The 11,189-nt window shown below is 35.1% G+C and overlaps 2 protein-coding genes across 4 annotated transcripts; one reads left to right on the top strand and one right to left on the bottom strand.

Annotated features, from left to right (window-relative positions):
• Positions 1–4,363: 4,363 nt before the first annotated feature.
• On the bottom strand, positions 4,364–7,248 carry LOC109005087 (perakine reductase-like). Of its 2 annotated transcripts, XM_035683597.1 has the most exons (8): positions 7,073–7,248; positions 6,524–6,595; positions 6,236–6,406; positions 5,801–6,013; positions 5,509–5,681; positions 5,220–5,316; positions 4,808–4,964; positions 4,399–4,696 (listed from the first exon to the last, which is right to left on the bottom strand). In XM_035683597.1, exons 1-8 carry the CDS (start codon positions 7,127–7,129, stop codon positions 4,521–4,523), a joined length of 1,116 nt encoding a protein of 371 aa, XP_035539490.1. In that variant the 5' UTR covers positions 7,130–7,248; the 3' UTR covers positions 4,399–4,520. The 2 variants fall into 2 exon arrangements, with proteins under 2 accessions (XP_018839418.1, XP_035539490.1); XM_018983873.2 differs by lacking the exon at positions 6,524–6,595 and having other exon boundaries at positions 4,364–4,696; positions 7,073–7,247.
• A 335-nt stretch (positions 7,249–7,583) lies between these two features.
• Positions 7,584–10,810, top strand: LOC109005088 (transmembrane emp24 domain-containing protein p24beta3-like). 2 transcript variants are annotated; one of them, XM_018983875.2, is made up of 5 exons: positions 7,584–7,846; positions 8,879–9,065; positions 9,268–9,375; positions 9,498–9,582; positions 10,502–10,614. In XM_018983875.2, the coding sequence occupies exons 1-5, from the start codon at positions 7,619–7,621 to the stop codon at positions 10,506–10,508; spliced, it is 615 nt and encodes a 204-aa protein (XP_018839420.1). In that variant the 5' UTR covers positions 7,584–7,618; the 3' UTR covers positions 10,509–10,614. The 2 variants fall into 2 exon arrangements, with proteins under 2 accessions (XP_018839420.1, XP_018839419.1); XM_018983874.2 differs by lacking the exon at positions 9,498–9,582 and having other exon boundaries at positions 7,586–7,846; positions 10,502–10,810.
• The last annotated feature ends 379 nt before the right edge of the window (positions 10,811–11,189 follow it).

Below are 11,189 nucleotides of genomic sequence, written 5' to 3'. Positions count from 1 at the left end.
ACTTTGATCAGATAAGTCGCAAACACAATTCCCTCTCACATCGTGTCAAGTATGTGGATCCCCAAGAGTATCTCTAGTCAACTTGATAGAGCTTGCATGAAGTTCTTGTGGGGCTTTGGTCAGAAAAAAATGCACAATTTCACCCCTAAATCTTAGAGCTTGATCTGCCGACCAAAATCATTGGGGGGCTTAGGGATTAGAACAACCACTTCTTTTAACAAAGTCCTTTTGAGTAAACTTGGATAGCATCTCATTAGTGATGATACTATGTTTGGAAAAATTTCCAAACAAAAAATTATTTTAATTCTTCCAACTAGCTTGATGTGAGATGCAAGCAATCTGATTCGAGGTTTTGGAAATGTCTATTAAAGCAACGAGATCTCCTAGCCACCAGTCTTTGTTTCCAAATCAATTATGGGTTTGACACTCAAGTGTGGTGTGATCCCTAGATCCCTTCTCTGAACATATTTATTCCTAATGCCTCACACTCATCCATCATCCTTGACCCACACATGAAAGTTGTTGAGCTTACCCTCGAGCAACCCAGGCGATAGAATAGTCTTCTACTTCAAGCTCTATTCTTAGAGAGCTCTGTGAATGACATAGAAAATATCATTTTAGCTCTTTTTAATTTCCACAACAAGAAAGATAGCATCAAATGGGTTCATCATTCTTCTAGAAAATTCTCAATCAAATCAGCTTATGCAACCCTTATTTCCCAACATCAGGGGCTAAATTCATAACACCGCTTGCCCATCTGGAAGAAACTTTGATCCCTCAAAATTCAAGATAGGCTCAAAATGTTCCTCTAGAAAGTGATTAAAAATATCTTGCCTACTAGAAGCCTCCTAAAAAACTGCTTATCCCTTTCAGAGGATCAGACTCTTTGCCCCATCTGCAACACAAAAGAGGAAAATCTTTCGCATCTTTTCTTAAGATGTCCCTATTCAAGAATTTTGTGGCGCCAATTCCCTTGGCCCTTAAACGTAGATAGGATGGCTAATCAAGACATCACTAACTAGATCTTTTTTATTCTAAATCCAAACATCAGTCTTTCTATAATGATCCAAGTCGTCTAAAAATTCTAGCTTTTTGCAATCTTAGCCATGGACAATATTTGGTTCTATCGGAACCAAATCATTCATGATTCCCACACAATAAATACTGATCAGTTTGTTGCAAAGGTCCTAAAGTCTTACAAAGAACACTGCAATGCATGGGAGTGGCAATCACTAGGAAATACTCATTTCTAGACTCCTCCTCCACCAGATTTTCTCTCAATTTCATTCGACACAATAGTCAGGGAGTCTGGGAGTGCAGCAGCAGTAGTCTACAGAATCCATGATGGTTGAGTTATCTTTGTAGTTACAAAATTCTCAAGATCAAGGAATCCAAATCTAGGAGAGGCAATGGCAGCAAGTATAGGTGTATAGGAAGCCCTTCTACATCAGCACATAAACATCATTCTAAAAGGTGATTCACAAATGGTCGTTGAAGCACTACAACAAACTAAAAAAAAATCAGACTAGATAATAGAAGCCACAATCAGAGACACAAGGATTATGCTTCAGAATTTTGACAAATGGGAAGCAACCAAAATACATCGATTTCAAAATTAATGCGCGCATTTCATTGCACAATGAGGAGCAACGAACAATTTTTTCCACAACAACCCCCTTAACAGAATACCTCAATGCATGTTGGAGTTCCATAGTGAAAAAGATCCACCTTTTATTTCTTTGTAATTATTGCCGTAATTGTTGTAGTTGCATTACTCTGTAAGAACTATTCCATCTCTAAGAGCATTCTCATTATATTAGTTAAAAGTTAAATCTAATAAGAATTTAGCTATTAAGTCATAAAATAGCTCACATTGAAATAGCTATATTCTAAATATTTGGAATATAGCTACAGTAATATCTAAAATTATTTCAAAATTTGAAAGGAACTATTCATTCATCAAATCTATTTTATATTCTTTTTTTCTCTCTCCATTTAATATAAATTATTTCTCTCTCCATTTTAAATGACAATTGAAAAAATATAATTAAAATACAATTACTAATTAATATATAATATTATGAATAGTAAAATATGATAAAATAAAATAAATTCATAATTAAAAAATTAAATTTTTTTTAAAATTATTAATTACTCATTACTATATAATGAATAAATGGATAATCCAATATGAAGATTTGATGTGAATAGTCAAAGTTAAATTTATCTTATATTATTTTATTATCATATAATAAAAAAATAACTATTCCAATGTAGAAACTTATGTAAATGTAATAGCTAAATGCTAAATTCATCTTATATTTATAAAAAATATACTTTAACTTTAACTAATCTAATGAGAGTTCTTAATGAATCTTTCTATTTGCTGAGGAAAAAAAAAAAAAAAATCCACAAACCGATAGTGACACTATGGCAAGTCAGTTTAAATTTTTTTTCTGCCTCCCCTTGAGCCCCAATCCCATCCCTCCTCCCTTCGCCTTGTTGCAAACCCGCGTCTTCGTACCTAGCGAATAGTAAGTGCCAGCCCTAGAAATTAGCCGACATTGTTTCCCATCCTCAAACAACAAACAGTTTACCTTAAAATTATGTCTTAAATGCAAAATCAGTTTTTTTCTTCTTTCTTTTTCCGGTGTTTGTAAAATGCTTATTTTGTCGATACTTTTATTTACCGTTTCAGAACATATTTTATAATAAAAAAACTACTTATTTTATTGGAAATAATTTTAATTTTTTATAATTCATTTGAAATAAAGTTATTTGAAAGGGTAATGCCATATACCTGAAGCGTGCAAGCTATTTTTATGGTTTTTTTTATAAGTCAGTTTTTTAACTAAGTGACATTTCTATAAAATACTACCTACTATCGAATAGCGATTTTATAATAAAAATATATTTATTTCAAATGAATTGAGGTGATAATAATGCAAAGCTGCCTTGAATTTTTCTGGATGGTAATATTGCAATGCCAATATATATCAAGGTGGCTAGTTCTATTTAATCTATAAAAATAATGGCTTTGCTTTGCTTCAGAAATGACGAAATATCATTGACGCTCATCTTGACCTCCTAGAGTAGGAAAAACTTCAAGAGAAAAATGTTTTTAATAACAGTTTTATCAAATCTTTCCAACATATTCAATACCTAATAGTGATTGAACCATTCTGCAAATTTATCCACAAATATGCGAATACTCACAACTCAGGAAGCAATAATCAGTGGAAATTGCATACAAGGATATATCCCAGTCATTTCGATTTGATATCCATCCAACGGTCAGAAACTCCCCCACGAACAAAAGTTACACCTGAGTCCTAATCATATTCTTTATAAAATAAAATAACTAAACAAGTAACGGATAGGAATTCCTAGAACATAAAATTAGTAACCGTAGAGAAGGATATTATTTTGACCGTTGTATTTCATATTTTCACTTTAAAACTACTAACGGCTAGAAATTTCAAAATTTAAGAACCCGTTGAAAAATATATTACCGGCTACAATATTCAAAATGAAGGATACATAGGGGTTGGAATTATCGTATCTTCTTCGTTTCGTTTTTTATTTTTTTATTTATTTTTTATTTTTTACAATGCTCCTCCATAATTGCAAAACTCTGTGCGTGCCTGTAGAGAGAAAGAAACAAAACAACTCAATGAGAGAGAGAGAGAGAGAGAGAGAGAGCTGGAGACTACTCACTGCAGATGCTAAATGAGGAGAGACGCGCAACAGTTGTCTCCAAATGTTTTCGTCGCTGTTGTCGAGTTTTAGAGGCATTCTTTGCTAGAACTCTCAATGGAAACAAGAAGAGATGGCCACAGGAGCTGTTGTTCCTCTGCAACAGCAAGAGGTACTTCAGATTCCTTTTTTAGTTCTCAATTCATCTAGGTTTGTTTACTTTTTGATCTGTTAGGTTTATGTGAAATTGAGTGACTGTGATTGGAAGCCTCAATAACTACTGTGGCATGTTTGATGGAGATGTTCATTAGCTTTATCCTCTGAATCTTTTATTAGGAAAACAAGAAATATAGTCAGAAAGTTGCAATCAGACGGGCGGAAGCTTTGGCTACACATCCTTGACACCGACACATGGCAGGTATCAATGCATGAGGTTTTGCTTGCTAAAGGTTGTCTAGATAACGTCGTTTCAGCAACTTGGGCTACGTGTCAGCTTGACATGTTAGTCGTATGACATTGAATTAGGAGTTGAAAGATCAACAACCGAAGAGACAAGGAGTGCTATGGTGAGGCCACAAAGGTGAGGGATTTGTGGTATGGAGGTGGCCGAAAAGAAATGGGTCAGTTCATTTCCATCGTAGAGCAAAACATGTTTATGGGCAAAACATGGATACTATGCTGTGAGTTCAATCGCGAAGAAGATACGCAACAAAGAACTCCATGTTTTTATATAGAACGTGTTTTCGACAGTTCCTTTTGCTGCATATATTGTTCTTGAACAAACCAAAATACATAGAGAAAGCATAAAGAAATTGGCAAATATTCTATTTTGATGGGGTATTTGCAAATTTCCAAGAAAATTGAGAAAGCGCAGGTGCTGATCGTTCGCCAAAAACTTCATGAAAGGGCACCGCCTCACAAATTTCTTTGAGATCGTCTTCGGAGAGCTTTACGGACAAGGAACCAATGTTGTCATCAATGTTCCCAACTTTAGTCGTACCTAACACATCGATCAAACCAGAAGAAGCATGAGGATTAGGATATATATATATATACACACACACACACACACACACACATATATATACAATTAAAGAGAGTTAATTATTACCTGGGATTGGGAAAATGTCCTCGCCCTGATGCAGAAGCCATGCCAAAGCTAATTGAGCAGTAGTGCAGGCATGCTTTTCAGCCAGAATGGCAAGTCTGCTATAAAGATTTTTATTCTTCTCTAGATTTTCCCTACTGAACCTTGGAAGGAAAGCTGGCTGCGACAAGAACAAGAGTATGACTTCTAGAAGAACATTATTATGTCTTTATAGGTGTTGGAAAGCCGGGGTGCAAGGATTATGGACCCGCAGTACAGCCTTGCCTAACTAAGCCGATATTAAAAGATTATACCTTGAATGATTAACGCTTAAAAGTACCAATTATTCATTTGCAGTATACACAACAAATTAAACTGACTCCATGAAAGCAGAAATTTATGGTCACGTGTAAATTATCCATTTGAATATACATACCAATAAACTCTCCGGGGGCAAGGGCTCAATAACTGCTTTTCCAGCAAAGAAACCATGACCAAGAGGGCTGTATGCAACTATTCCAATGCCTAGCTCGCTGTAAGAAAACAGGTACTGGAAATAAGCAACAGAAACTTTATGTGAAAACAAACATCGTAGTGCACTGATCTTTTGATCTAATTCTCCCGGATTTGAAGATTCTGAAGACCACATTTTCACCCATGTATATGAACTAAACAACATTTTTGAGTAAAAACTAAAACAAAGCTGGGTGGAGATGGTAACAAACCGGCAAACTGGAACTATCTCATCTTCGATGTCACGGGTCCAAAGGGCATACTCCATTTGTACTGCAGTGATGGGATGAACCGCATGAGCTCTCCTTATTGTGTCTGCACTAGCTTCTGATAACCCAATATATTTTATCTTCCCTTCCTCCACCAGTTTCTTAAGCTCCCCCATCTTCCTTGCAGAAGTTCATTAAAAACAAAACATGCATCCGACAAGAATATTGAATGTAAGCCTTGTACATTAAATTAAGGAGTAGGAAGTACTGGAGGACAAAGTCTTTTGATACTTACGGTATCCTCGATTGGCACTGAAACATCGATGCGATGTGTATAGTAAAGATCAATATAGTCGACCTCAAGCCGCTTAAGACTGGCTACACAGCATGACCGGACGTATTCAGGGCTGCCCCTAGCAACATATTGACCATGTCCATCCCAGTCTAACTTGACCAAGCCAAATTTAGTAGCCAGTTGAATTTTTTCTCGAGGAAGCTGTTTCAAAGCCTGAGAAGACAAAATAAGAATGATTATGAAAATGAATCACTTCAGAATGTAAACTTTCCACCATATGTTTGCTGCAAACGATCCATTTCTCAGCATAACTTCAAAAAAAGAAAAAAGAAAAACCTGCAGGACTTTGTTGGATGCATGAATGACACACTGATCGTATATGCCTGATGATTTAGGTTCAAACTTGGGAAACGAATATATATTAAAGATCAGTACCTTGCCAACCATGATTTCATTATCATGATTACGCCCATAGAGATCGGACGTATCAAAGAAGGTGATGCCCCTATCGAATGCTTCCTGAATAACTGCACGTCCAGCTTCATGAGAAAGAGGACTGTTGTATACTCCGGATAGTCCATAGCACCCGAAGCCCAATCTAGAAACCTGCTCATTTATATAGCAAGAAAAAGGATCACGATGACTATGAGAAAGCTCTGGTCACTGCCATTTGTAAATGATCTAATTGTTTTATGTGACTTCTCCATTGTCGCTGCAGATTACTTTTTCCAGTCTCGTAATGATCAAATTGCTTTTTCTTGCTTTTTTCCAGTGATCTCTCCGTTGACACTCGATCTGTCAAATTTCAGTTATTCGTTGATCATATTGAAGACATTGCCTAGATTGTATAACCAAAACTACTGGATTTATAAAAATAAATCTTATAAAAATAAATTTATAAACTGATATAACTCAATATAATATATTAAATTTATTTATTTTTTTAAAAATATTATATAATAACGTCGTATCATATCACATCACATCACACACTTATAAACTATTTTTGTAAGATAGACCAATTAATTAGTATTTCTCTTCCATTATCTACTATCTAATCTTTGTGCACTTGGTCATTTAGGAAAAACCACCACACGCTACTAATATCTAAGAACCTGAAAGTTCTACAGGACTGATGAGATCCTAGCTTGTTGATTAGAATTCCAAGGGATCTAAATAAATAAATAAAGTACGGATATATGGAAGAGTAAGTAAAAATATATACAAGAAATGACAATGGAAATTGGAAAACCAAAAGATCAGCAAGCTCACCTCCAGTCCCTGACGGCCAAGTTCCAGTCGAGGGATTTGGATGGGGCGGTTCTCCATGTTTACTCTCTACAAGGAAGTGGAACCGGTGCTTAGAGAATTGAAGAGTAGTACGCTCAGGCAGCTGCTGTTCTGCTCATGGTACCATCCATCTTTAAGCGAAATGATTTTAGTACCCACGCTTTTGTCTCAAAAGTCAAAACTCATGTTTTAGTGTTTTTTTTTTTTTTTTTTTAATTTTTTAGAAAAGACGAAGATCGCATATTCAAGAGTGATCCATTTCTTAATTTTATTGAAAAAAAATTCTTATTTAAGGTGGAAAAAAACCGTGATAACTATAAAAAAAATAATGAGAAATGCAGACAAAATCCAATATCCAAACCTAAAGAATTCTAAAAAAAAAAAAACCAACAAGACTTACTTTGAAGTCTGAACGGCCTCGTTTCAATGTAACACGCTCGACTGTGATACGGTGCCGTATCGACGTGTTGGGAGAGTTCTCTTCAACTTTCAAAATCTGTCACAGATTGATTTTATTAGGGGAAAAAAATGGAGAGGGGGCAGAGAGAGAGAAGCGTGATGAAGATCTGGATGTTAAGGGTTCTTCTGATGCTATTTAGCTTCCTTGGCAGAATCTCGTCGCTGTCGGTCACGGTCAACGACGTCGAGTGTGTCTACGAGTATGTGCTTTACGAGGGCGACACCGTCTCTGGAAACTTCGTGGTCGTCGACCACGACATCTTCTGGAGCTCCGATCACCCCGGCATCGATTTTACCGTATGCAATTCTCATTCAATATTTCTTCTTTGCTAAGTGATTGGTGTTTGATTGTGCTCTCTCTCTCTCTCCCTAACTTTTTTCTCGGATTTGAAGAAAACAAAATATGTCTATTGTTAAAAAAAGAGAATTGTGTGAAGGATCTTTTTTTGTTTGATGAGGAATTGGAGCAAATGATATGATTTCACGTTATGTTTAGCTTTTTCTTAAAATCCGAATCCATGCTACCAGATTTTAGGGAGGTGGGTTAGGTACAGCTCAGCGTGGTATAATATTTTTAAGAGACATCATTGCCCTCATTTTCTCCCTGTTTGATTCTTTGCTCGGAATAGATGATGATTATGGCTGTTCGATTGTGAATTCTTTGTAACGTTTACTGTAAATAGAAGAAAGTGTCGTACTTGTTCAAGCTGCTGTATTCTTCAATAGCCATAATACAACGTCTACTAATGATCTGTGTCATAATGTCATTTCCTTCTGTATCGTTATTTTTTGGTTTGAAGCTTCAGTTTAAGTGCATTACTCCGGATGCTGCATTTGCCTGATATCTTCGCCAAATCAAAGATAAACGTGCATGTTTTTAATCTGAGAATTAAAATACCGAAAAATGCTTGATTTACGACTAATGCTGTGATGTTTATCATTTCTAAATAACCTAAAAAAAACATGAAAAAGGAGGAAAAATAAATATAAGTCTAAACAGAGCTGAAGGAAGTAAGAAACATATTGAGGAACAAATTGGCACATAAATGAAGAAAACATGTGAATGAGAAATAGTGGCAAAATAGGCACCTCAGACCCTAGTCTCCTCGCCCTGCATGTTGTAGCTGGAACTGATATTATGAGATATGCCCTTGGCTGTATTTGTAGAAAGTTGAATATTTTCAGAAATAATTTAAGAAAGAGATACGTAATAAATGTGAACTCTTAGTTAGTCCAAGGCATGAGGATTATATCTATTTACCAGATAACAGATATCTATTTAGTCTTGAATTAGTTGTTTATACATCCTAATTATGGGGTGTTGTGCAGGTGACATCTCCAGCAGGTAATACGGTGCACACTCTGAAGGGAACATCCGGGGACAAGTTTGAGTTTAAGGCCCCACGAAGTGGAATGTATAAATTCTGTTTTCATAATTCTTATGCGACACCAGAGACTGTTTCTTTCTACATACACGTTGGCCATATTCCCAATGAGCATGACCTGGCCAAAGATGGTATGTTAAAACCTCTCAATATGTTTCTATTAGCAGATTCTGATATTCTTTTCATCATCCATGTATTTTCAAATCTGTGTTGCCATTGTGACAAGAAATAACTTGACCTTTGATAGCCCAAGCAACTTGCTTAAGGAGCTGATATATGCTTTATAATTCCTTTTGTTCTGCCTTTATAACTTTATATGGTGTCTCTTTCCAGAACATTTGAACCCAATAAACGTTAAAATCGCTGAACTGAGAGAGGCACTGGAGTCTGTTACAGCGGAGCAGAAGTACTTGAAAGCACGTGATGCTCGGCATCGCCGTAGTAAGTAGTTTTATTTTCCATGAATTGAAATGATGATCACAATTTGATATAAATGTCATTTTGTGGTTTTCTCGCAATTCTAGAGATATACCTAATTCATTTTAGTGTATCTTTTGTGACAGACACCAATCAGACATGGGAATTTCCCACATGCAAGATGCCTGTGTATCTGTTTTACAGGTGTACTGCGGGGAATATTAATATATGGTTAGGTTCAAGCTAAGCTAGTGTAACTTTAAAAAGACTTATACCGCCAATAGCTTTTTGATGCAATAGTATTTTGTTAAATCCACATGCCTTCTAAATATGCTGGTAATCACATACTAAACAATTAAGTTTATTGATTTCATAGTAAATTTCATCCAATTGTCATGAAATTTGGCATTTGTGTAAAGAACATTTGATCTAATTTATTTGAAAACAAGTTTTCAATAGCGTAACTTTGGGTAAGTTACTCAACACATTGACACGCACAAACTAGTCTGATCCTTTGTAGGTAGTCTACCTGTATTAACAAACAATCTATTTAATTGTTTTTTGAACAAGTCAAGGTTTCTTCATCCAAGTGGGTATAGCATTTCTCTTCTACATGTCCATGCATTTGCATGTTTGTGTAATAATTTTGTGATTTCAGCATCAGCGCAACATAAAGCACTTAAGAAAAAGAAAATTATGGTCTTTCTGATAATTGTATGAGGGCAATGGAATTACATCTTTGAAGGAAAGCAATATGCCAAGAAAAAAGGAAGGAGAGAATTATCTTTCTGCTTTGTTTGTTTACTTGATTATTTGTATCTATCAAGTAAACCTACATTGATCACTGTGATACGATATGTTTATAAAAAAATATTTTCTAGCAATGCTCAAGCAGGTTGTCTGGTGGAGTGGTGTTTGAGTTCATGCATTCATGCTCATCTTTGATGAATATAACTTGTTGCTTGTAACACTGCCTTCTTTCTAGATTGTTCGTCAATGTTATCCATCATTTAGATCATTCCTACTCATATTCAATGCACTTCTTGTTTACTGCTTCTGGATATTTCATCAATAAAGAGATTTCATCATGATTTTATGATGTAACACATCAACAATGTACTGATTACTTGCCACTCTGCTTCTTCTTTAGCAAATGAGAGCACCCGAAAACGAGTTGTATTCTACACCGTTGGAGAGTACATCTTGCTGGCCGCTGCAAGTGCTCTACAAGTCATCTATATACGGCAGCTTTTCAGCAAATCAGTGGCATACAACCGAGTTTGAGTTGTCTGATTAATTTTAGTGTCTGCTTAGCAACAAAATGAGGCTTATAGTTGAGTTCCTTTTGTGGTGCGAAATGCATTGGTTTATACTATTGACTTATTGCTTCTCAAGTACAAGAGTTTTAGACAGACTGATTTAACTTAACTTAATTCCTAGTTAATTTATTTTTTAAAAAGAATGTGAAAATAAAAATAAAAATTAATATTTGTTTCTTGAATATGTTTATTGGGAATGAATCATAGATAATGAGGATACAAATCATGATGGGTACTATATTCCTCTTGTCGGTATGGATCTCAAGCAACAAGGTCGATGGGGCCAAACTGCTGCTTTTGATCGATCAGAAGCAGCTTGGTTTGATTTTGATGAGTTTGGGCAATGTATTTGAAACTTTTATTTTATTTTTTGTTATTTTATTTTAAGTATTTTTTTAACATTATTAATCATTAAGAAAAAAAATTAAAAAATTATACAATTTTATTAATAGTCACTTTTTTAATCAGTAAATAAAATAAAATAAAATTTAAAAAAAGAAAGAGAATAATAAATAGGTG

This window comes from Juglans regia, chromosome 12 (genome assembly GCF_001411555.2).
Source record: "Juglans regia cultivar Chandler chromosome 12, Walnut 2.0, whole genome shotgun sequence".
Classification (NCBI taxonomy): Eukaryota; Viridiplantae; Streptophyta; class Magnoliopsida; order Fagales; family Juglandaceae; genus Juglans; species Juglans regia.
Note: the sequence above shows the minus strand (reverse complement) of the source record. Positions and strands in the feature narration are given on the sequence as shown.

Coding starts and splice junctions, on each gene's coding strand:
- LOC109005087 (XM_035683597.1), bottom strand. CDS start 7,129: ATGGAGAACCGCCCCATCCAAATCCCTCGACTGGAACTTGGCCGTCAG. Junction 6,596..7,072: donor TTGGCCGTCAGGGACTGGAG/GTGAGCTTGCTG, acceptor GAAATTTGACAG/ATCGAGTGTCAACGGAGAGA. Junction 4,697..4,807: donor GGACATTTTCCCAATCCCAG/GTAATAATTAAC, acceptor TCGATGTGTTAG/GTACGACTAAAGTTGGGAAC.
- LOC109005088 (XM_018983874.2), top strand. CDS start 7,619: ATGGAGAGGGGGCAGAGAGAGAGAAGCGTGATGAAGATCTGGATGTTA. Junction 7,847..8,878: donor ACCCCGGCATCGATTTTACC/GTATGCAATTCT, acceptor GGTGTTGTGCAG/GTGACATCTCCAGCAGGTAA. Junction 9,066..9,267: donor GCATGACCTGGCCAAAGATG/GTATGTTAAAAC, acceptor GTCTCTTTCCAG/AACATTTGAACCCAATAAAC.